We start from the raw sequence: 20,989 nt of genomic DNA on the forward strand, positions 1-20,989 counted from the left end.
TGTAGAAGCTGAGTTATCTTTAAACCTCAATTTCAGGGTATTATGCCCCAGTCACAGGGGCATTTCAAAGGCCCTCGAACCGATAGTCTATTGACTCAAGGACGATCGAGCGCTGCCACACGGGCAGTTTCAATGGCCATTGAGTCAATAGACTATCGAGTCAACGGAGCAGCGCGGAACTCCATCGAGATTTCGAGGGCCTTCGAGCGCTGCCCAAGGTGGATAGCATTGTTTCGAGCAGCGCCAAGCGCACTTTTGTACACGGTAAATTCACGGTACAAAAGCATGAACAAACATTATTCGCCTAAACTTTAATGCAAGCAGTCTGCAAAAAAAAAATTAAATTGCATCAGACTGGTTTTAAGAGAATTAAGCTCATTAGTTTTGCATGAGGTCTTTGCATTGCTTGCGTACTTAGCGTTGACAACATGGCGGCGCCCTACCCGCCCGCTTCACAGCGATAACAGCTTCATGGCTAATCCCTCAAAGCAATATCGTGTTCTAAACTGTTGTATTCGCCTTCGATTTGCCATTCTTACCCTCGCATAAAGAGTCAAGAGGCAAATAGCGTTCTTTTTTTTTTAGATATCGGGAGATTTCTCAGGAGTTAAACTTGCAGCGCTCCGACGCAGTTGGACTGGCTTGGTTTTGGCTCGTCTTGTATTAGAGTGGCTACAGCAGTGTCTTCTACTTCTGTCCGTCGCGTACGTGCAATTAAAAGGATTTAAAACGACATGCGCGTGTGCGTGTATTTAAGCACTTAGTATACATTTATCAAATATTTTTTGTTATTTTTGCAAAATCAAAAGTAGCGATTGTGGCCCCACCAAGCTTGGCGTAAGACATGAGAACCATTTCAATGGCCACTGACATTTTCCGTGTAGCAGCGACAGAACTCCTTCGAGTTCGATGGCGATTGAGAATTTCGAAGGCCCTCGACTGGATGGCCATCGAAACTGGCCGTGTGACAGGGGTATTAGTGCATTTCCCTCTCCTCTCGCCACTTTTTGCACGCTGAAAAGTCGGCCCTCCTCCTTTGGCCGCACCGCCGGCGACGGAGCTTCCCGACCCGCCGGAGCTACGCCGTTTATTGGCCGCACCATGGTGGCTTGCTGACGTCTGAAAGAATCTTACCAATAGCCATCGTGAATTGGTAAAAAAATTAGCGCCAAACCATGCAAACTAAAGGAAAGAAAAAAAGAAAGAAAGAAAGGAAGAAAGAAAGAAAGAAAGAAAGAAAGAAAGAAAGAAAGAAAGAAAGAAAGAGAAGGAAGAAAGAAAGAAAGAAAGAAAGAAAGAGAGAAAGAAAGGAAGAAAGAAAGAAAGAAAGAAAGAAAGAAAGAGAGAAAGAAAGAAAGAAAGGAAGAAAGAAAGAAAGAAAGAGAGAAAGAAAGAAAGAAAGAAAGAAAGAAAGAAAGAAAGAAAGAAAGAAAGAAAGAAAGAAAGAAAGAAAGAAAGAAAGAAAGGAAGAAAGAAAGATCTTTTGCCTTACGATTCGGTGCGCGCCAAGACTGTAAGAGAGCAATAGCGTCGCACTGCTTAGAGTCTTCTCTCAAAAAACCGTGCCCTCATCAGTTGCAAGCTAGCTTCCAAATTCAGATGAGCCGGCTTTCGGCGGCTGCGTTCTCCTGTTCTGTGTTGGCTGCTGGTTGCGAGACCCTCCTTCAGAAACGTAAGCACGGAACACGAAGAAATACCGGAGAGGATCGTCGGAGGACACAGAAGGCACTGGTTGTGCCTTAATTACACAAAACCTCGCGCAACTTGAGGGAAGGGGCCAAGGCACAGCGTGAGTGTCGTTTTTTTGGGCTCCTAACAAGCTGCGTGAGTTGTGCTTCCGAAACTGCAACTCAAGAAAGCGGTGCTGCCAGATAAAGCACGACACTCCGTTTACCATTTGTTCCCTTAACATGGAAAAAGTTTCATGTTGACCAAACATGCCGCTGCATCTAGGTGGCATTGTACGCCACTTTCGAAGTGTATGAAAGTGTTTGTAGCTGCATTGCTGCTGGGTCTATTTGTGTTTGCATTTTTACAGTGCTTTTGCAACTCGTTGTTTGTCCCCCGTACACCAATGTCCATTTGGCCGATTTGTACGTATTGAAATAAATACATAACTAAACACTGTTGCGAGCTTTGGTCCACAGCACTATGCATCAAGAACACGCGAACAAGCAGTGCTATGCTGCCCTACACTGGGCTTCCCTTTTCAGCTATTTTTATCATGTTCTGATTTCTGTACTGGAGAAAACACCACAAAAAGGTGAGAGCAACATGCCCTACTGGGGTCGGGAGCAGGTATTCCTAGTATTTATTTCCGCTTGTGGACAGAAGTGTCTGCTGCCATCACAAGCTTCCCATTGCTCACTGAGGTCCAGCAGCATATGTCCCCTCGCTTCTGACGATATCCTAATCCCCATATAACAATGAACATACGACACCACAGAAATGCGCAATCGGCAGCCCTCAATCGTCAGTGCCCAGAAATAGTCATTTTCAAACTATTTTTTTGCAAATAAAATTAAGTGCTTGTGGGGGCCACACTAGATTGCTTTATCGTCGTTTGTGTAATCCTCGTACGGTGTCAGAAAAGAATAAGAACTGTAGTACCGCAGTGTGCAGTACTGACCGGCTGGAGCCAGGCGACAGCATTACGGTGAATAAAGGATGCAAGATTAGGTGACCTGCACCGCACTCTGGCATCGCCCTGCACATCCAAATCAACTCCGGCGCGACGTGTGCGCCACTATAACGGTGGCCAGTGATGCCAGCCGTCAGAATTCATCCGTAGATCTAGAATTTTTCATGAATATTTGGAGATTTAGCGTCGGTGTTACGAAATCTATAGACTTTTTAAAGGTCGCATTCTTGTTTCGTTGTATGGTCTGATAATGACAATGCAGGATGTGTTACCACTGCTTTCTAACAGCGAGAGGAGACACACACCGCTCACCGTTGCCCTCTGTGTTTGTTTTAAAGGTAAACTTGCAATAAATAATTTCGCCATGAGGAAAAGATCAGCGCAGTGATTGTCTCACTGTCGATGGATATCTAATCAGTGGCGTAAGGGAAGGGGTGAAGACAGGAATGAAAGTTGGAAGAAAGAGGCAGCGTAGTGCAGGGCTCTGGATTAATATGAACCACCTGGAGTTCGTTCCCGCACCCAGACATCGCACAGCGCAAGGGCGTGTTTAGCAGTTCGCCTCTGTGGAAACACGATAAACTTAAGTGCTGGCTGCAGCGCTGCGAGACGAAAACCGAAACTTTAACTTACTGAGACCTCTGTAGCGCGTACCAACTTAAGCGTCAAAAAATTATGGGGACGCTTAAGTAATGTCATGAGTGTAATGCGGCAGCATTTGAAGCAACTTTGCTGCTACATGTTTCTGAGTCAGTTCTTTCACCACATACACAACGTGGTCCCTGCCGTCATATCTTTACTGACCCACACATAATCATGCGCTGAGCGTATCTTCGTCCAGTTTTTTCATACGTCTCTCCTGTGTCTTCGTCCATGTCGGCGGCTTAGACGTCGTCGACACCTTCCCTCAAGCGGTTCCAACCTGTTCGTCTCGCTCTTTTCCGGTTGCGTGGGAAAGGGCAAGACCAGCGCCGTGGTCACCGGACCGTGTCATGTCATAGTCTACGCGACCAATCAGTAACTTTTTTGACTAACGCATGACGCGAAATCGCATGATGTTAAATGCCACGATGGGCAGGTGGTAATTAAAGTTCATTTAATTTATTTCATTTAATGTCCACCTGCTATGTTGGGCACATACGGATGACGTCACAAGGTCATGTGAACGGTCAGCTAATTTTCTAACGGACGTGAAATCGGATGATATGAAGTATAATGTCATCGCATTCAAAAACAAGGAAGTCGCTTTATTGAGCACCTGTCCAATTTCCCGAAAATGCGGCCTGGTTGGTACACCACGCACGCATTAATTATGGAACACAAGTAATATCGCATTCATTACCATCCTTGTTAATTCACTTTTTTTATGAGTCACTTTGTTCCTTCACGTTTTTGTAAGATAGATGATTGTCACTTTTGTTCTGCATTGCTTTATGGCATTTCTTTATTATGCTTACCAAGATTCCCCTCTTGCCATTGTAGAAGGCTACTTAATTATCTTTGGTTGCTGTTGCCTCTTATTCTTTTCGTTAGCGTGTAGACAGATCTCTAAGCGGGAAGAGACCCAGTCTAGATAAATTGCTCTCGGATTTTTTTCTGTGCCGCCAGCATGACGTATGAAAGTTAAATAAATTTAGGATAAAAAAACGCTATCGAAACTTGCACAGCCGTTACAAAAGGTCAAAGCACACCTTTAACACGGTCTTTCGATGAAGCCCTGGAAAGCACCCGAATAATGGTGCCACCCGATAATCCGCAAGGTAGATTGGCCTGCTTGCTTTGGGTACGAAGGCTGTATCATTACCTTGCTGTTCCTTGAGCCCTGAGACGTTTGAGAACGTCGAATAAGCTTTCTTGTGCTCTATCTCACAAGTTCTTGAATGGAGTGGAAGATACAAGGGCGAGGCATAGGTTCCGCAAGCGTGCCATTCCCAAAGCCGTCTGCTTATGACGGCTTGCAAAGGCTTCTGCTGAAGTGCAAAAAAAAATTCTGATGGAGAACAGATTTGGGCACGCTGCAGCCTTGCAGATGTCTGGTCTTAGAGAACGTATTGCCTCTCATATATAGAGTCGGTGCGCTCGAAACGGCGACAACGGCGGCGTGTTTACATGTGGCGGTGACATCTCCATTATAGCTGCAGTTCGCGCTAATAAGCTGTCCGCAGCGAGACAGCGTCGCGACAAAATACAAACGTAAGATGTGAGGGCCAAAATAATGGCGGCCTTCACAAGCTTTTGCATATTTTAAAGCGCACTGATGCGTACTTGCGCGACATAGCCGGCGGATGATTCGCTTGCAGTCATCTCAAGTCGCAAATTGGGTCCGTCTCAAACGTTTCAAAAACTGCAGTGAATTTTGCTGTGTTTTCGGCTGGCAGAAATCTTTGACCCCATTTATATGCCGATATCGCGCATCTTTGAGCAGCGAAACGCCGGGCTCTAAGCGGCTACGCGGTGGGGGGGACCCTTCCTGACGATGACGCAGAATAGGTCACGCGGCGTTGCTGACCGCAGTCAGACGGTGAAGAGGCCGGGTGGATGAGCAAAGAGGGGTGATAAGGACCTTGAAGCCGCAAAAATTGGGGGACAGTTAAGCAGAAGGAAGAAAGGCGGGGAGGTTAACCGGTGCACTGGGGGAAAGGGATGAGGGGATATAAAGGTGAGGAAGAAAAGGGAGGGATTAAAAAAACAGAAGGCGGAAAGGCTTCGGCAAAGTCACAGGGTGTCGTGCAGGCTCGGCACTCTTAAGAACCGCAGAAGGGCCTGGCAGGCCCTCACCGCCGATGATCGCCGCGGCCAGTGTCAAGAATCTTGAACTCAGTTAGCGGACGTGAATCGCTGTGTCCTAGCACACGCCATAGAGAATGTCTCTCAGAACTGTACGCTGGGCACTCACAAATAATATGAAATATGGTCTCATCGTGGCCACAGATGTCACATGCAGGGTTATCAGCCATGCCGATTTCAGTAGAGTAATGGTTTGTGAATGCGACACCAGGCCACAAGCGACACAGCAAAGTTGCCTCACGTCGTGCACGGTAGGCCGGATGGAAGCCGCAGCTTCAAGTCAGGATCCAGGGATAGCAGACGCAGGTTCCAAAACTGGCCGGAATTCCAGAAGGCAAGCGTGATCTCCAGCGCCAGTGTTCGAAGCCTACCCGCTGCGTCGGCTCTCGAGATGGGGATGTATACAAAATAGCCCTCGTGATGAGCAGTTCGCGGCCTCGTTCGCGTGGTGGTTGCCTGCGATGCCGCTGTGTCCTGGCAGCCATTGGTAAACAATATTGTGCCCTTTATTGATGGCAGTGTGGTGTAGCTCTCGGATTTCCATGACCACTTGTTCATAGGATCCATGACAAAGAGCTGATTGTAAGGCTTGGAGGGCTGTTTTTGAATCAGTGAAAACAGACCATTGCTGGGGCGTTTCTACAATGATATATGTTCAATGGCAAGAAGCATGGACACCGACTACACGTATACACCCATAGCTTAGTGACCCTCTCCATTTCCGCGGGCTCCGTGGTCATCCCCGTAAGGACCGTAGTTAAGGTGAAAACATCATACCGGACTTCATCGACTGGTGCAGAACATACCGCTATTCGTGGGACGCTTAAGTTCACCTCAAGAATGGCACACGTTAGCGTTCCATGGTGGCGTAGAGGTAGCGTGACCGGCTCGCCACTCAGGGCACAGAGTTTCGATTCCAGCACTGAAGCGACTTATGTCTCTTTTAAGTAAAATTTATTGGCTCTGACGTCACCAACCCTCTTGATCAATAAAGATTTTTCTCTCACAACGCCGAAAAATGCACGATTTTCCACCGAACGGGACCCTTAACGCTGTCACGTTAAAACATGATTTGAATTAGGAGTGCATATTGAGAGGATTATTGGGAAGATTTAAGAGGACCATGGAGAGAATGGGCCATTTCCTGTTAGAGTAATTATCCAGCTGACGTAACTTTTCGGAATGTGTCATGTTATCGAATTACAGATGTCTGCTCATAAACAACAGTCGATGTATGTAAAGGCCCCTCCATGAGAAGCTGTTTAATAATAACCACAATGATTGGTTTGGGGAGAAAGGAAATGGCGCAGTATCTGTCTCATATATAGTTGGACACCTGAACCGCACCGTAAGGGAAGAGATAAAGGAGGGAGTGAAAGAAGGAAGGAAGAAGAGGTGCCGTAGGGGAGGGCTCCGGAATAATTTCGACCACCTGGGGATCTTTAACGTGCACTGACATCCCACAGCACACGGGCGCCTTAGCGTTTTGCCTCCATAAAAAACGCAGCCGCTGCGGTCGGGTTAGAACCCGGGAACTCCGGATCAGTAGCCGAGCGCCCTAAACACTGAGCCACCGCGGCGGGTAGAAGTTATTTGGTGGAATAGAATTGTGTACACATATCGCGTAAATATACATTTTATTTTTCATGGCATGTGACGTGGGATGCTCTTATATATTATTTAGATAGCGAGCCATTGTGGGCAATCCAAGTGTGCCGACACTGTGTAGTATTCCCATTTTTATTTAATCTTTTGAGTTATAATTAACTGTTCTCAGTTACACCACGCTCAGCTCGGGTGCTACACTAATAGAAAACCCTAGGGAAATATTATTTCTGCACTAACTTCTACAGTTCCTTGCGTTACTCAGACAGGAGCAGTACTAAAGGCTGTTAGCGTAACATCGTCATGAGATTTCATGTTGTGTCAGCTTTATAAACTAGATATCACCGGGTAGGACAACACATTAACACACCTAGCAATGTATGAAGACAATCGAATATAATATGTGTAATCCCGTATGTTACCATGTCAGTTGCTGCTGCACCAACTACGCTACACAGACGCTTCGGTTCTTCACATTTTGCTCAATGAGTCCCCAAAAAACAAAGATCTAAATAGGCTCCTTCGTTTAAGCTCTGCGTGACGCATCAAGCCCTGATAACTTTTTCTACTTTGTTGTGCATATAGACAGCGGCATGCTACGTTACCGTTGTACACGTAACCACAGAGGTAAATTCCACGATAAATAACTTTGCAATGGTTGCTACTGCTTGCATTTTCTTTTCACTGGTGCAACTGTAGCATTAAACAAAATTTGCTTTTACACGACAGCGTAAGGGCCCCTTTTTCGAGAAAAGACGGCGCCGGCGTTCCTGTTGCTTCCGAAAAATCCGAATTGGGACAAAAAAGTGTCTTACAAGAGGCTCCCATGGATGGCACCAGCCACAGCTGCAAGGCATCGGATCTTCAGAGATCGAAGCAGCCGCGAGCAACACACCAAGTGCACGGACCGTCGGTCACCGTCTTCCTCCTCACCCTCATGTAAACAGGCAGCAGACGACTACTCACGTTACTAGAATCACCTCTCAAGCTGCAACGCAGCAGACCCGTTGCTGTATCTCCCTTGGTTACGAGTCAGACAGGCTACCGCTATGCCACGCAAGCACGTTCATACGGTTTGGTTAAAGCGGGGCTCTATATGCATGTCGCGCAGGCTTTCACATAGTGACTGTAACTGTAAAAGAGGAAACAGTGTCCGTGTCTGCGTGGGCAAGAGGCTGCGCTGCCGCGTTTGGTTTCATGCACATTCTCTTTTAAGCTGTGTTCACATGAATGCCACAGAAGTGGACTCCAGTCCACTTTTAAAGGGAAAGGGCAGGTTTTGAGAAGGAGAGCGTGACTCGTCCTCCACTCTCTTGCTCGACGTTTTTGCACGTTCCCTCAAAAATGGACTGGAGTCGACTTCTGTCCCACTTATGTAAACGCGGCTATAGACTGCTGTGCATTCCTTTCTGTAAAATATGAATGCTGTGTTTATTTGTGGCCCTGGTGCTACTGCACCTTTTTTTTTTAGTTGCACATTTCTGAGGGCCTCCTTTTAGCGAAGTATAAATGGTCAGCACTGCTGGCATAAAGGGACAGCCGCCACGTCATGCTCGGCATCCAGCTAGGTTTGCTTTGGCAGCTGCTTTCCTTGTTGATGAGAAGAAGTAACCGCAGTTTCTTTATTTAATTATGGTCCACTGCAGTCCTCTTACCTTGTACAGGTGTCATTCATGTGCATGGCACACTAGTGCATGATGGTAGTCAAATTTTATGAGCTGCAAACAGTAGTGGATCAACGTGTTGGCATCGCTCACTTGGTCTCCGAAATTAAACGATGAAACTTTTTAATAAACCTCGCCGCCCGCTTTCACGTAATATACATAGCGCGTGCTCCAATGTCAACGTTACTTTAAAAGGTAATGCAGTAGCAAAATTCCTTTCTTTTTCCATGGCTTAATCCGAAGGCAACAAGGGAAGTTCATGATGCAGGCATTATGTATATCAAATAATTTCGTCAAGTACGAATTTCAACAGACACACATAGTAATAAAAAGACTATACTTCAGCGAGATGCTCGGTTCTGCTCCCACGACAGCTGTATGTGACCAAGCAGTCGAAACAGTTATAGTGATCATTCATTTTGGAGTTTTTACGCTAAGGGCATGCAAAACGGAGACCTTAGAGCATTCACATAAGTCACTGACAAGTCAATTACGCTGTTCCTGTTTTCCCTTAACCGTTCATTCGGTTGAGGGAGAAAATCGCAGCGGGCTTTTAAACTGGACACCGCAGAACCTGCAGCTATAAAATAGCAATGCTTCTAGCCGAGAGGATCCGTGAATAATGGACCATGATACTTTCAATATTTCCATAACAGTGTCTTAAAATTTCCAATTTTCAAAATTTTTGCCGGAGAAAGCTGGATTTGCAAATAACGCAGAGCCACTTTTGTGGGCACAGAAGGAGACGCTCAATTAATACAGCGCATTTTTTTACAGCTAAGCAGTGGCCACAAAATGTGCAAACGGTAAGCGACTCGAAAGAGCTTCTCAGAGCTTCCCATACAAACAAAAATAAGGAAACAGTTGTCTTTTGATTGAACTGTCTTGTACCATATATATGTTGATCGAAGAATCGTCACTCATGAAGAATAGCCGCGTATGCTCATCAGTCTTCTACAGTCGCATCGTGGTGTCGCATCGTAGGGCGACACCATCGCTTCGTAGACAAATGTTGCTTCTATTACGAAGAACGCGCGGCGTGGACAACGCCAGTGGGACGACACCGCAAAGACATCACGGAGGCGACGTCGCAGGAACGGCGACGCTAGAAATGGCATCGCTTTTTTCCGTCGGTCTCCATCTAGGCGCCTAATTGCGGCCGCAGGCTCAGTTGTTGCCACTAAGCGGCGTTGAAACAAACCAAGGTGCGCTCCGAAGTGACTCCCGAGGCCAGCGCACATTTCGGTGCATGCCTGTTAGCGCGATGCGCGCCGTCCGCTAGTTGGTACCTTGCCAGCGCATATAAGATTCGGGAGACACCCAACGGCCGACACAGCTGGACGGGCGGCCCCGAAGAACCACTGCGCCGCCACCGCTCATCTTCCTGTCATTACGGGGAAAGCCTAACCGGGAGGTACGCATGCAGGTGAGATTTCGCACACTCCATTCCCTCCAAGCGCCGAGATTTTTCCGCGGCCGCCTCATCCTCATCATCTCGGAAGCTTTACTCCTGCGGGCGAACGTCGTTATTCGGCAGATTAAACGCAACCAGTGCAGTCGAGCCCGTACTCTGCCTGCGCGGGAAAAACGAATGCGCGTTATAAGTTATAACGCGCACTTCATTTCGCCCAGCCAGCGAAAATTGGCTCCGTGTGCGGGATTCGAGATGTCCATAATGCGCTCGTTTCACTGTAATTGACTCCTCGCGTGACGAATGGAGAAGCGCTTCAGCAAAAGAAAGAGAGCAGTAGCGTCGAAAGGATTTTCGTTTTTCTTATGTATGCGGTATCTTTTCGGACCTTCACACTTTAACATCGACTGATCGGGGAGCGTTCAAGGAAAGACGGGGGCGCATTTATATTTTTCGAGGTGCCAGACTGCGGATTCCCCTTCATTATTAATGGCCGCTAACAAAATTCAGCCCCCTATACGATGAAGCAAGAGAGCTGAATTGAATGAAGGTTTCCTCTTTTTCTTTTTTTTTCTCTCTATTTGAAGAACGGCAAAACTGGCCCTCAAGGCTGACGCGTACCTCATCCGATTGTGGCTGCGAAGAATAATGGATCGTCGCGCCGCTTTGCTTAACGCCCCACTTCTCTCGCACGTGTGCCTCAAAACATGCTTTCCTTTTTGTTTTGGGTGAGTAGGGGCCGGCAATTTTTACTGATAACGTGGTCTCTCTTTTTTTTTTCTGTGATCGTGCGAGAATGTTGTCGATTACAATCTCTGGACACCCCTCCAGTACCCAGTCATTCCCTCTTCCAGATTCACAGCTTAGTGGGGCGTGAAAAACCTGAAAACATTCTCCATGTTTTCACTATTTGTATTTTATTATTATAATTATTACGTCCTAGTCTCCAATTCCATTCGTCTGTATACATATTATCTTTGTAGCTTTCAACAGTTGAACCGGCAGCAGCCCAAGCAACATTGCGGCCAATTGAATTGGTTTGCTGGTTCGTAAGCAGAATTTTTGGAGGCGAACTGTTTAAATATGATAAAACACTAAACGGTAAATTCGGTTCATTCGCATTCATTTCGTTGCTCCTCGTCTATATGCAAGTTTTGAGCCACTCTACAATAGCGTCGTCCTTGTTTTTTTTTGTATTGTTTTTTGCTTTTTTAACAGAACACACTAAATAAGGCTTTGAAAATGTCGCCTTAATCATTTAATGTTGTTGTTGTTGTCAATACTACGTTTCACGATGGATAATGCTATGTCTTTTGGCAATTTATTCAAATACTTTTATTCCCCCTTAGTTTTAACAAAGCGAGAGACGGGTAGTTGTACTGTCATCAAGCTTGATACTGCATGAAATCGTCTACGGACGTAAAATTAAAGTTCAAGTTTGGCAGACAGTAACTCAAGTCTAAAGGCTTAGTGATATACAGGTGGAATGTTTTGAATGAGAACACATTCATGAAGAAGGGGTTTCCCATTTGGCTCTTTTCTCGTTTGCAGACAGAATTGCAGACAGAAATCTTTGTCAACTACTATTATGGAACGACCGTAATCAAAATGAGTTAGTTGTTCTTTCCTGGAAATCTCTCGGTACTACAACCAAAATGCTAGTTAATAATTATTAATAAACTGCTCTTAGCCAAATCAGTTAGCTGAAAACGTATTATCGTTCACTTGCAATTGATCTGTTTCTAAATGCTCTTGAAACATGCGCTTGCTTTGCCGATTCCGACATTGGTTTGCACCTGCAAACAGGTCCGTCTTCCTGGATCTGCTCTTCGGTGTCGCACCGCTGTCCATACGAACGCAGTTATGGAGGTCTTCGTCAGCTTTCTCTGCGGTAAGTTAAAGGAAATCTGTCGGTAGTGACTGGTTTAAAAAAATAATAAATAACATTTCCTGGAAATGCAAAGCGGAGTCCACCTTTTTCACAAGGCCGCTCTGTGCATGCACGCTTCTTCTCCTCCAGCACCAGTGGTTGAGAATGAAACCGTCAATTCCTACTGCTCATGCGCAGTTCATGTTAGTGACAGGTGCATGCGACAGGTGGCAGCAGCTGTCAAGCGCACACTTGCCACCACGCAATCGCAGCTGGCTACTCGTGCAACAAGATCGCGCCCGCGTCTCCCACGTTCGTTTGTTTTCATCCTGTAGCACACGTATTTTTGCGACTCCCAAGCGGCGCCACGTCGTGTAAAAAGCCGGATAACGATGCCAGTTCAAGTTGATATAGGGCATAGTGTATGTTCGTTCTAACATGGGTCGAAGCAGTGCGCACGGAACTCAATAGGCCGGAGAACTAAGGCCATAGCGGTAAGAGCACATGATTAGGGCTTCATCGAGTTGGAGTTTCGTGGTGCGTATGCGTACGATAGACGTCGTCCGCGCATAATCAGGGGTCCTAGTATAGCGCTTCTACGAAGGTGTGAACGGACAGAGGAAAGAAGCATTTGAACGTACGAGCTCTCTGTCTGTCTGAACGTCTTCTTCCTCGGTTCGTTGCCGTATTCTCACTGTGCCTCTTTTGAAGCGTTCTGGTAGTTTCTGGCGTTGTTTTTTCCCTCCTTCTTGATGCCGAAGACGCCAATCGATGCCTTCCCCACTTCTCTTCCCCCTTAGAAAAAAAATTCCTCATCGTCGTCCCGCTGCTTGCACCTGCATTTCGTTTCCCGGAAATCTCTACAGGTGACGCTTCGACTTATAAGGGCGCAGAGTGGTCGGGAGGTGGAATTGCTAAGGTTTTCCAATCGGTTCTGTGCCCTTCAGAGGAGTTACCTAACTCCAACTGCAAGATGCATGCTAAAGAAGGAAAAAAGCGCGCCACGGCGTGTTTTCAACAGAAGGGGAGTGTAGAGAGAGAACAGGAAACGCTGAGCACGTGATGTCAGCGCATGATATTATCGACGTGTATCGATTGCATTGCGGCACACACTGGAGCCGGCGCTCCTTTCTGCTTTTCTCCAGGGCTGCGTATGAAATAAAATATTGCTGATAAATGAACGCCAACCATGTTCTCGTTTGAAAACGCGGCGTTTCGAACCCTAATCGCATTCTTCACCAGGGTATGACTGCCGGCGGGTTGCAGCTTGGCTTTTAAACACACGTCTAGTCAACCTCCGGGTCACTGAACTTTAAAACAAAACCGCCGCTATGGCTGGGTGAGACGCAGGTCAGCACTCTCAGCAGTTGGCTACAATTAACAAAAATACCTCCGAAAGTAAATCGCAGAGTGAACAAGGGAAGGAAAACCTCAGGGCAGTTCGTCTGCCCAGACGAAGACAAGTACACTTGTCGCAACGTTGGCAAGCACCCCGAGGATTTCCCTTTCTTGTTCACTCTGTGATTATAAAGAACCATCTGACCAACTTGTCTCTAGCATGGACTTCTAAAGTAAAGTGAGACAGCTGCCGCCGTGGCTCAGTTCGTAGAGCACCGTACGCGACATGCGGAGGTCGTGGTGTCGTATCCCACCGCAGCCTCAGTACTGAGCAAAGTAGATAGGAGCGCCGGCACCAGTGTGTGCCTCAGTGCACTCGATATACAACGATAATGGCATCCGATGTCGCCACTTGCTCAGCGTTTTCTGTGCTTTTTCCTTCCGCTCCCCTTCTCGTCTCAGTTGGTAAAGCACCGTACGCGACATGCGAGGGTCGTGGGCGTGGTCCCACCGGCAGCATGTGTCTTTTCTTCTACTTTCCTATAACTATTGCAGCCGCGGTGGCTCAGTATCAATGGTGCTCGGCTGCTGACCCGAAAGACGCGGGTTTGATCCCGGCCGCGGCGGTCACATTTCGATGGGGGCGAAATTCTTTAGGCCCGTGTACAGTGCGATATCAGTGCGCGTTAAAGAGCCCAGGTGGTATAAATTTTTGGAGCCCTTCTCTACGGCGTCCCTCACAGCCTGAGTCGCTTTGGGACGTTAAAACTCCATATACCATAAACCTTTCTAATAATTATCTGAAATGTAAAAAAAATTGACATTGGTTTTCTCGCATCAACATAGACTGTGATAACAAAAAAAAAGACAAACATTCCCCTATGCCTTCCGTGACCTCGAAATCTGTTGGCTTCTTTCTAAAAGCTATATCAACCTGGTAGATATACTGTTGCTTAAATACCGAAGAGTGATTAGAAAAAATTCGTGCGGAGATCAGTCTCTAGGAACTTCCACCGGGTACGTGCTCCTCTGATTGTTGCACTGCTGCGCGCTCCTTCAGTTCAAATGAAGCCCCGTATCTTCTTGCTTGCTTGGTTTCTTCTTTTACTTCGCAAAACAAGAAATAACAGGCGACGGAGCTGTGTGTGTGTGTGTGTGTGGGGGGGGGAACGTGATATAAACAACTCGATCCTGGATGTTCGAAGTGGCGCAACTCGGCAAGCATTGCCTAATTGGCTTAGTCGGTGCATATATATATATATATATATATATATATATATATATATATATATATATATATATATATATATATATATATATATATATATATATATATATATATATATATATATATATATATATATATATATATATACGCATGTATGTGTGAAGAAAAAATGACGAAACCGAAGGCGAGAAACGAGCATAGAAAGGTGAACGAACCAGCCAAAACCTAACAGTTGCGCCAGGCTATCTTTCTGCGATATACGGATACAACAAGGGACGGCGCGCCCAGCGCCGTTGCGTAGAATAAAAAAAAAACAAGTTTTAAAAAGAAACGCGCTCACATATGGCGGCTAACGAGTCTGAGTCTGGCAGTATTGGTGCGTTCACTTGTCTCGTTATGCTCTCCGCCAACCGAGGGTCATGACGCACTTGAGCAATTCAGCATGAATTCGCGAGTCATTACAGCTACATTACTTTCGGCATAATCAGCCTTAACTCCGGCTGACACCAAAATGAACCGGACCGCGTATTTCTGGCGGCTTGCCGTTTGAATCTGACATCGTGTATAACGCATGAACCCAACAGTGGCGAACCGAAGCGTTTACAAGTGCGACCAGACACCCGGCCAGACGCATTAGCTAAGCGTCATGCGTTGCAGCCTCGCGATTATTATCCTCCCGACTGCCCCCCCCCCTTCCCCTTTCTTTTGACTAAACGCCGCGTTACTGCAGGAGAACAAAAGCCCAGTTTTCACCGCGCTTTGATTATTCCCCTCTTTTGCCCCTTCCGCTGCATCTGGTACGTTACAAAGATATTTACTTCAAGTTTGGCTTTCTCTATGTTGTGTCTTCTCTCTTTCCAAAGGTGACTTTTCGGATATAATACTAAAATTGTAGGCGGTAATATTTGAACTTGTTTCAGTTTTTTATTTAACTTACCCGCTTGCATTTAAATGTAATTTTTGCCCGCTTTTTTTTTTTGTCTATTTCAGTCAGCGCCCTTGTGATGTACGCCGCTGTCGCTGAAACCAGGGTAAGCTTTGAACGTACTAACTGAAGCGTGAAAAAAACTGAACCTTTTTCTGTTGGGGATAGGAGGGAGCGGAGGAGGAAGGAAGGGAGCTTGAATTATTAAAAAAGATGGGCTCACTCTAGGAGAAATATATTCGAGTAAGATCAGCTTTTTGGCTAGTCCGTTTCCTTTCTCGGACAAAACTGCAGCGTAAAGGAAACATTCACCGTAAACATTACGGTGAAATGTTTCCTTTACGTGCAGTTATGTTCGAGTAAGCTACCCAACTAGTCCTAAATACCATCTAAGCGTTTACCCTTGTTTGTCGTTTTACTAAGTCCTGCAAATATTTAGTTTTCGTGTTGATAGCATGCTAGGATATCGCCTCCGTTTTCACGCTATGCGTAACATTCCAAGAGTCAGCGCGTACGACGCCTAGTTCTCTACTTTGTCTCACAGTATTATGACCCCGAAGTGGAAGCCGCGCCTTGCACCAGCAAATCGGGTGCCGAATGTTGGAAGCTATCCACGAATTAAAGCGGTCCTGAGATTCACCGGCCACTTCTGCCATCGCACATGCCGGTCTAATCGACACTCCATTGCGAGAGCCAGTTACGAACCGCTTTTGCGTGCGTGAGGCTTCGAGCATTCGGCACCTTATTTGCTTTCACTTCGCGAGTGCCAGCAAACTGTGAGAGGACAGCCCTCGATTCCCGATGCGCGGCTGCGACGCCGTGCGTTGCTGTGCGCAGGTGAAGCGGCTCGCCTACGAGCTCGCCGACGGCGCCGACCTGGTGGTGGGGCCGTTGGTGAAGGCGTTCCGTTGCCGGCGCAACGGCTACTTCGCAGACGTGAGGAACAGGTGCAAGGTGTACCACGTGTGCCACGCGGTGCGCCGGGCCGGCGGTTCCTCCGTGATGCAGCACTTCAGCTTCTTCTGTGGCAACCGCACCGTGTTCGACCAGCTGAGCATGACGTGCACGTACCCGGACGACGCGGTTCCGTGCCGCAGCGCGCCGGCCTTTTTCTACCTCAACGAGCGCATAGGCGTCGAGAACGTGCTCTTCCACACCGACACGGACGTGGCCCTCGCCGACGCCAGGAGGCCCAAAAGAAGGCGCACGGGTGACGGCCGCACGGCTACACGCATTTCAGGATAGGCACCTAGCTCCGGCCTTCTGAGAAGGCGAAAAGATCTACGCAGCTCCAGGCAGCTGTGAACGATAACGCACGCGCTTTTACGTTTTCCTATGCTCCTCCGCCCATTGAACCCCGCTGAGCCTCATTACACTTCCCGTCGGGTTGCAATGGCTATGCTAATTTAATGACTGCAGCAGTTCAGAAAGGAAGATTCGAACCGCTCCTACTCTTTTCGCGACTGCATCCATTATTTGTTCTTACTAAAAATCGATTCTATGCATTTTCTGGGCATGTTGATGTTTTGGATGTGAAAGATGAATTTATTGCTGAGAAAAGTGCATTTAATACTTTCCCGCCACTCGATTCAAATTTGTGGCGTCTACTACGAAAAAGACGCCTGGATCACCTTATTGAACTGAATGGCGGGGTAGCCTAGCCTCTGGGATCCGCGCGAAAACAAATTTGTGTCGACGCACGTGGTTTACTTCCGAAATCGGCCTGCGATGGCGACACTTGTATTTCATTTTTTTTTTGTCTTTTGAAGCATAAGAAAACCTTCGTTCTTGGTGAGGTTACGACATATATCGTTAGAATACGGAAATCTATCCATACAGCAAACTTAAGTTTCTCCTCACAGCCCTTTTAAACTGCGTGTCATCGCGTGTCTTTTTGTTGTTTAATAGCAGGAGGGCTGGGCATTTATGCAGTTTCCTAGCTTATATGTTGAAAGGGGGGGATGAACTTTCTGCTCAACTCCAATGGTTTCTTCACTGCCATCATACCGAGCAGTTGTACAGTTAAGCGCAGTGCCACCAAATCGTACCGCCCATGCGTCATTACCACAACAGCAGCACTGCCTATAGCGGCAGAACCACAGCCACTGGGGGGAACGCGTAGTGGCAGTAGCGCAGAATCCGCGCGGAATCCAATCTTTGGGGAATGCGTTGTTCAAGAGCGCACATTAATATTACCTTAGAAATATGTTTTATCGTGATGCTTCCATCTTGCTATATTGGTTCGTACAATTTCCCGGATCTTCTCTTTTTGTCACATTGCAGTCAGTGCATTTGCCTTCCAGCTTTAATCTAAGGTTATCGCTCACACGTATCATCAGCTCCTAGTTAGGGAAAATAGTTGATTTTGCAGCTGAATTGTTGCGCAGAATCTCAATCCTCGTAGTCCCTTGCGGCACCTGGTATACACCAAAAATTCACTTGCAAAATATTCACTTGTCCAGAACTGCTCCAAATGCAAATCATTTTGGCAATAGATCAAAATGTAAAATTTGTGAATCGTTGCTGATGACGTCAGCCCGAGGATCTGGGAGAAACGGGCCCGATTTGCTAAGGCCACCGAGAATATCTCGCAACCCCTCCTGGTTGAATGCGCCGGATAACCCGTATGTGCAGTCATGTCTATGTCGGAGGCCTATTCAACCGGGGGGGGGGGGGGGGGGGGGGGGGGGGGGGCTGCGTGGACAAGATACTAACGGAAAATGAAGTTTTTGCCTGAGCGTGTCCGTGTCGCGAGGTGTCCGGAAGATGCTGCGGTCGTGTTACACACCACACAAGAAAATTTTGACACCTGTCCTTTCAGTATTGCAGTACAGAATAATTGATCCAAGCTTCGATGAGGGAAAGAAAGCAGTGACTTGCGGCAAGCAGTTGATGACTTTTATGAGGACCTCAATAGCAGGTTTTTCTTTTTTCTCCATAATAAATTTTATCCTGGTGTCTTAGTCTTCTCAAAAGGTAAGCTTCACCGACTAAAGAAAAGAGCTAGTCTAACGAAAGGCAGAAATACTGTAAGTATAACAAGGCCGGCCTACATGCAATAGCTGTTAATCTTCTGACTTGCTGCGTAATCACCCTGCTACGGTAAAAAAAGAAATAGGAGGCTCTAATAATGTAAAAACGCACACATTGGCCAGGTGTACTGGGCACGCCTCTCCTTTGCGTTGCTTTCCCCTCTGTGAAAATGAAGAGTTGAGCGACAGCATAATATGAAGACCGGTTTCATTTGCTGTTACTACCAACCTGCACAGACACATGCTATTTCGCATCGCATATTGTTCCCTTTGTTTGTGAAGTAAAGCTCAGATAAGTAGACGAAGTGGTGGCGCCATAGGATTTAATTTTCATTGTTCTCTGAGTGCAGATAAAAGGACCTGATCCCAGCTATAGTGTATTTCGTAAACTGTTTCGCAAACTCAGTGTCTGTGGTTATTTCTGCGACATTCTAGCCTTATCTTCGCAAGTCTTTTTCTTTTCTTTTTTTTCACTTCCCCCGGTAGATAGTGCAGGACGAAAGGAAACTTTGTGCACGACCACTTAATTACCCGATGTCTTACGTCAGTGTATTGCCGCGGGACGCGTTGCGATTATTATTTTGCAATGAAATAAATCTCCGCCTCCACTAATTTGTCAAGTTTTAGTGTGAGTGTCCTTGAACCCTTGCCCCAAGCTCCAGGGTCAAGCTGCACTGCGCTTTCGAAACGTTCATTTCGCCTAACGATGTCAGGGACATTATTCATTCTACTACTGGATTCTACTATGTGCAGTTTTTTTCCTTTATCCCATATCCCATGCATAGCGCGCTGGCTACCTTCCCGATTAGACTAAATCAAACTTCTTTTTCTTCATTTGCTTTTATAGCTTTTCGTAGACCAGCTACATCTGCTCGGGCTCTGGCGACGCATATTCGCGACAATGCCCCATTCATTATGGCGGAAAAGTAACTGAAAAAAATCGGCTCCTGCCGAGAGCCACTCTGGAATATGTACCAGCTCTAAAACTTCTGCGTACAGCGAGACGAACACCGCACCAGTAATCATTTTCCGCCGCTTTTTCATCGCTGACATCACGGCCTCAGAGCAGCTCGTGGAGTGCAGGGCACAGTGAGTAGACTCCAGAAAGGAAAGCGGGCTGCTGAAGCTGCCCCAAAGCTGACAGGCGCAGAAAGCAGTGCATAAAGCCCCTGGGTCTCGTCTACGTCGTCACAGCACGCTCTCTCATCTTGCGGTCGCTTCAAGTCATGAAAAACAAGTAGCAGCACCACTAGAGGCTTCAGCTGCTCTAGGAACCTTCCAGCTGCCATTGTATACATCGTGCTCGTCTGATAGGAGGAGAGAAAGTGCCGACTTTTTTTTTATCAACGCAATGAAATCGTTCTAGTGTTCGTGTATGGTTTCGCTTCTCAGTGAGGCGTTGTGAAAGAATTACCTGGACTCAAAGCGCTTCGTATCCGAGACAGGCTTTAGGAAATTCACTCTGCTCGCTTTCCTCTGCACCTAAGGGATTTCCGTCGGACAATATTGCTTCTCTGTGGATGTTCTAAATAAAATGTTTTCAGCTTGTGCTTCTGTTTCTAATGTTGATCCCGATCAAGTTTATCGAGTCACAAAATAAAATAATGCATAATTGTTTTCCACTAGAATGTGTTGTTTTGCGTATATACACGTTTTCATCCTGTGAGCATTGCCGATTAAAAACTTGAAAATGTAATGCAAACAAGCAAGCCTTTCTGTTCCGTCCCTGCAACCTTTCACGATGCCGAACTTTGCCGGTGACGTGGAAATACCTGGCCGATGTAGCTGTTTTTAACGACATAGCGTTAAGGATCCCATTCCGTTAAAACCTGGCGTCGTCGTCGACGGCGGTGACGTGAGTGACAGAACTCCCAGAAAAGCCGGTGGCCCACCTGCCACCTAGGTCACGTGATCTTGTGACGTCATCGCAACCTGCCCGCCGGACTCTGAGAAAACTGCCCATCGTGGCAAGTGGCAGTTGAAATTAATTATTACTCGCAAGAGGTTACTCGGGAAGGGCAACTTGGGTCGCACATGTCCCACCGGTGGCAGCACCTGCCATCGCAGGGCAGTGGCGCATTGCTTAACCGCTGCACCACTGGGCCAGGAGGGGTATGAGGACTCTCACCGATCTATGAATGTGAAGACGAAAATGACCAATTCAGCGTATATGATCAATTACCCACTAGCGCTATCGCGTCATACCCATCAAGGCTAAGCTTAAGGGTCGCCTTCAGTTTTTTTTTTCTCTTATAGAAACTTTTCTCGGCTTATTTAGCTGTTATGCGCTTTTGGGCAGGCGCTTCTCAGTAGTGCGCTGCAAGCTGAATGCCGAAGCTGGATATTTATACCTACGCAGTTGTGAACTACGCGAGCGCAAGCTACACTGATCTAAATTTAGCTGCGCACACTGAGCGACAATCCTAGCACATCCGCGGACAGACGAACACTTGTCTGCTTTAAACACGCAGTTGAGTTTAAATCTAAA

The 20,989-nt window shown here is 46.8% G+C and overlaps 1 protein-coding gene across 2 annotated transcripts; it reads left to right on the top strand.

The window, feature by feature from the left end:
* The first annotated feature begins 10,038 nt into the window (after nucleotides 1-10,038).
* LOC144094575 (uncharacterized) lies at nucleotides 10,039-18,137 on the top strand. Of its 2 annotated transcripts, XM_077628497.1 has the most exons (4): nucleotides 10,039-10,123; nucleotides 11,915-11,999; nucleotides 15,535-15,575; nucleotides 16,307-18,137. In XM_077628497.1, exons 1-4 carry the CDS (start codon nucleotides 10,118-10,120, stop codon nucleotides 16,712-16,714), a joined length of 540 nt encoding a protein of 179 aa, XP_077484623.1. In that variant the 5' UTR covers nucleotides 10,039-10,117; the 3' UTR covers nucleotides 16,715-18,137. The 2 variants fall into 2 exon arrangements, with proteins under 2 accessions (XP_077484623.1, XP_077484629.1); XM_077628503.1 differs by lacking the exon at nucleotides 11,915-11,999 and having other exon boundaries at nucleotides 10,042-10,123.
* The last annotated feature ends 2,852 nt before the right edge of the window (nucleotides 18,138-20,989 follow it).

Source organism: Amblyomma americanum, chromosome 1, assembly GCF_052857255.1.
Source record: "Amblyomma americanum isolate KBUSLIRL-KWMA chromosome 1, ASM5285725v1, whole genome shotgun sequence".
Lineage (NCBI taxonomy): Eukaryota > Metazoa > Arthropoda > Arachnida > Ixodida > Ixodidae > Amblyomma > Amblyomma americanum.

What these genes read in the sequence shown, in the direction of transcription:
- LOC144094575 (XM_077628497.1), top strand. An exon ending in CTTCGTCAGCTTTCTCTGCG is followed by an intron (nt 12,000 to 15,534) that starts GTAAGTTAAAGG and finishes TGTCTATTTCAG; the next exon opens with TCAGCGCCCTTGTGATGTAC. An exon ending in CCGCTGTCGCTGAAACCAGG is followed by an intron (nt 15,576 to 16,306) that starts GTAAGCTTTGAA and finishes TGCTGTGCGCAG; the next exon opens with GTGAAGCGGCTCGCCTACGA.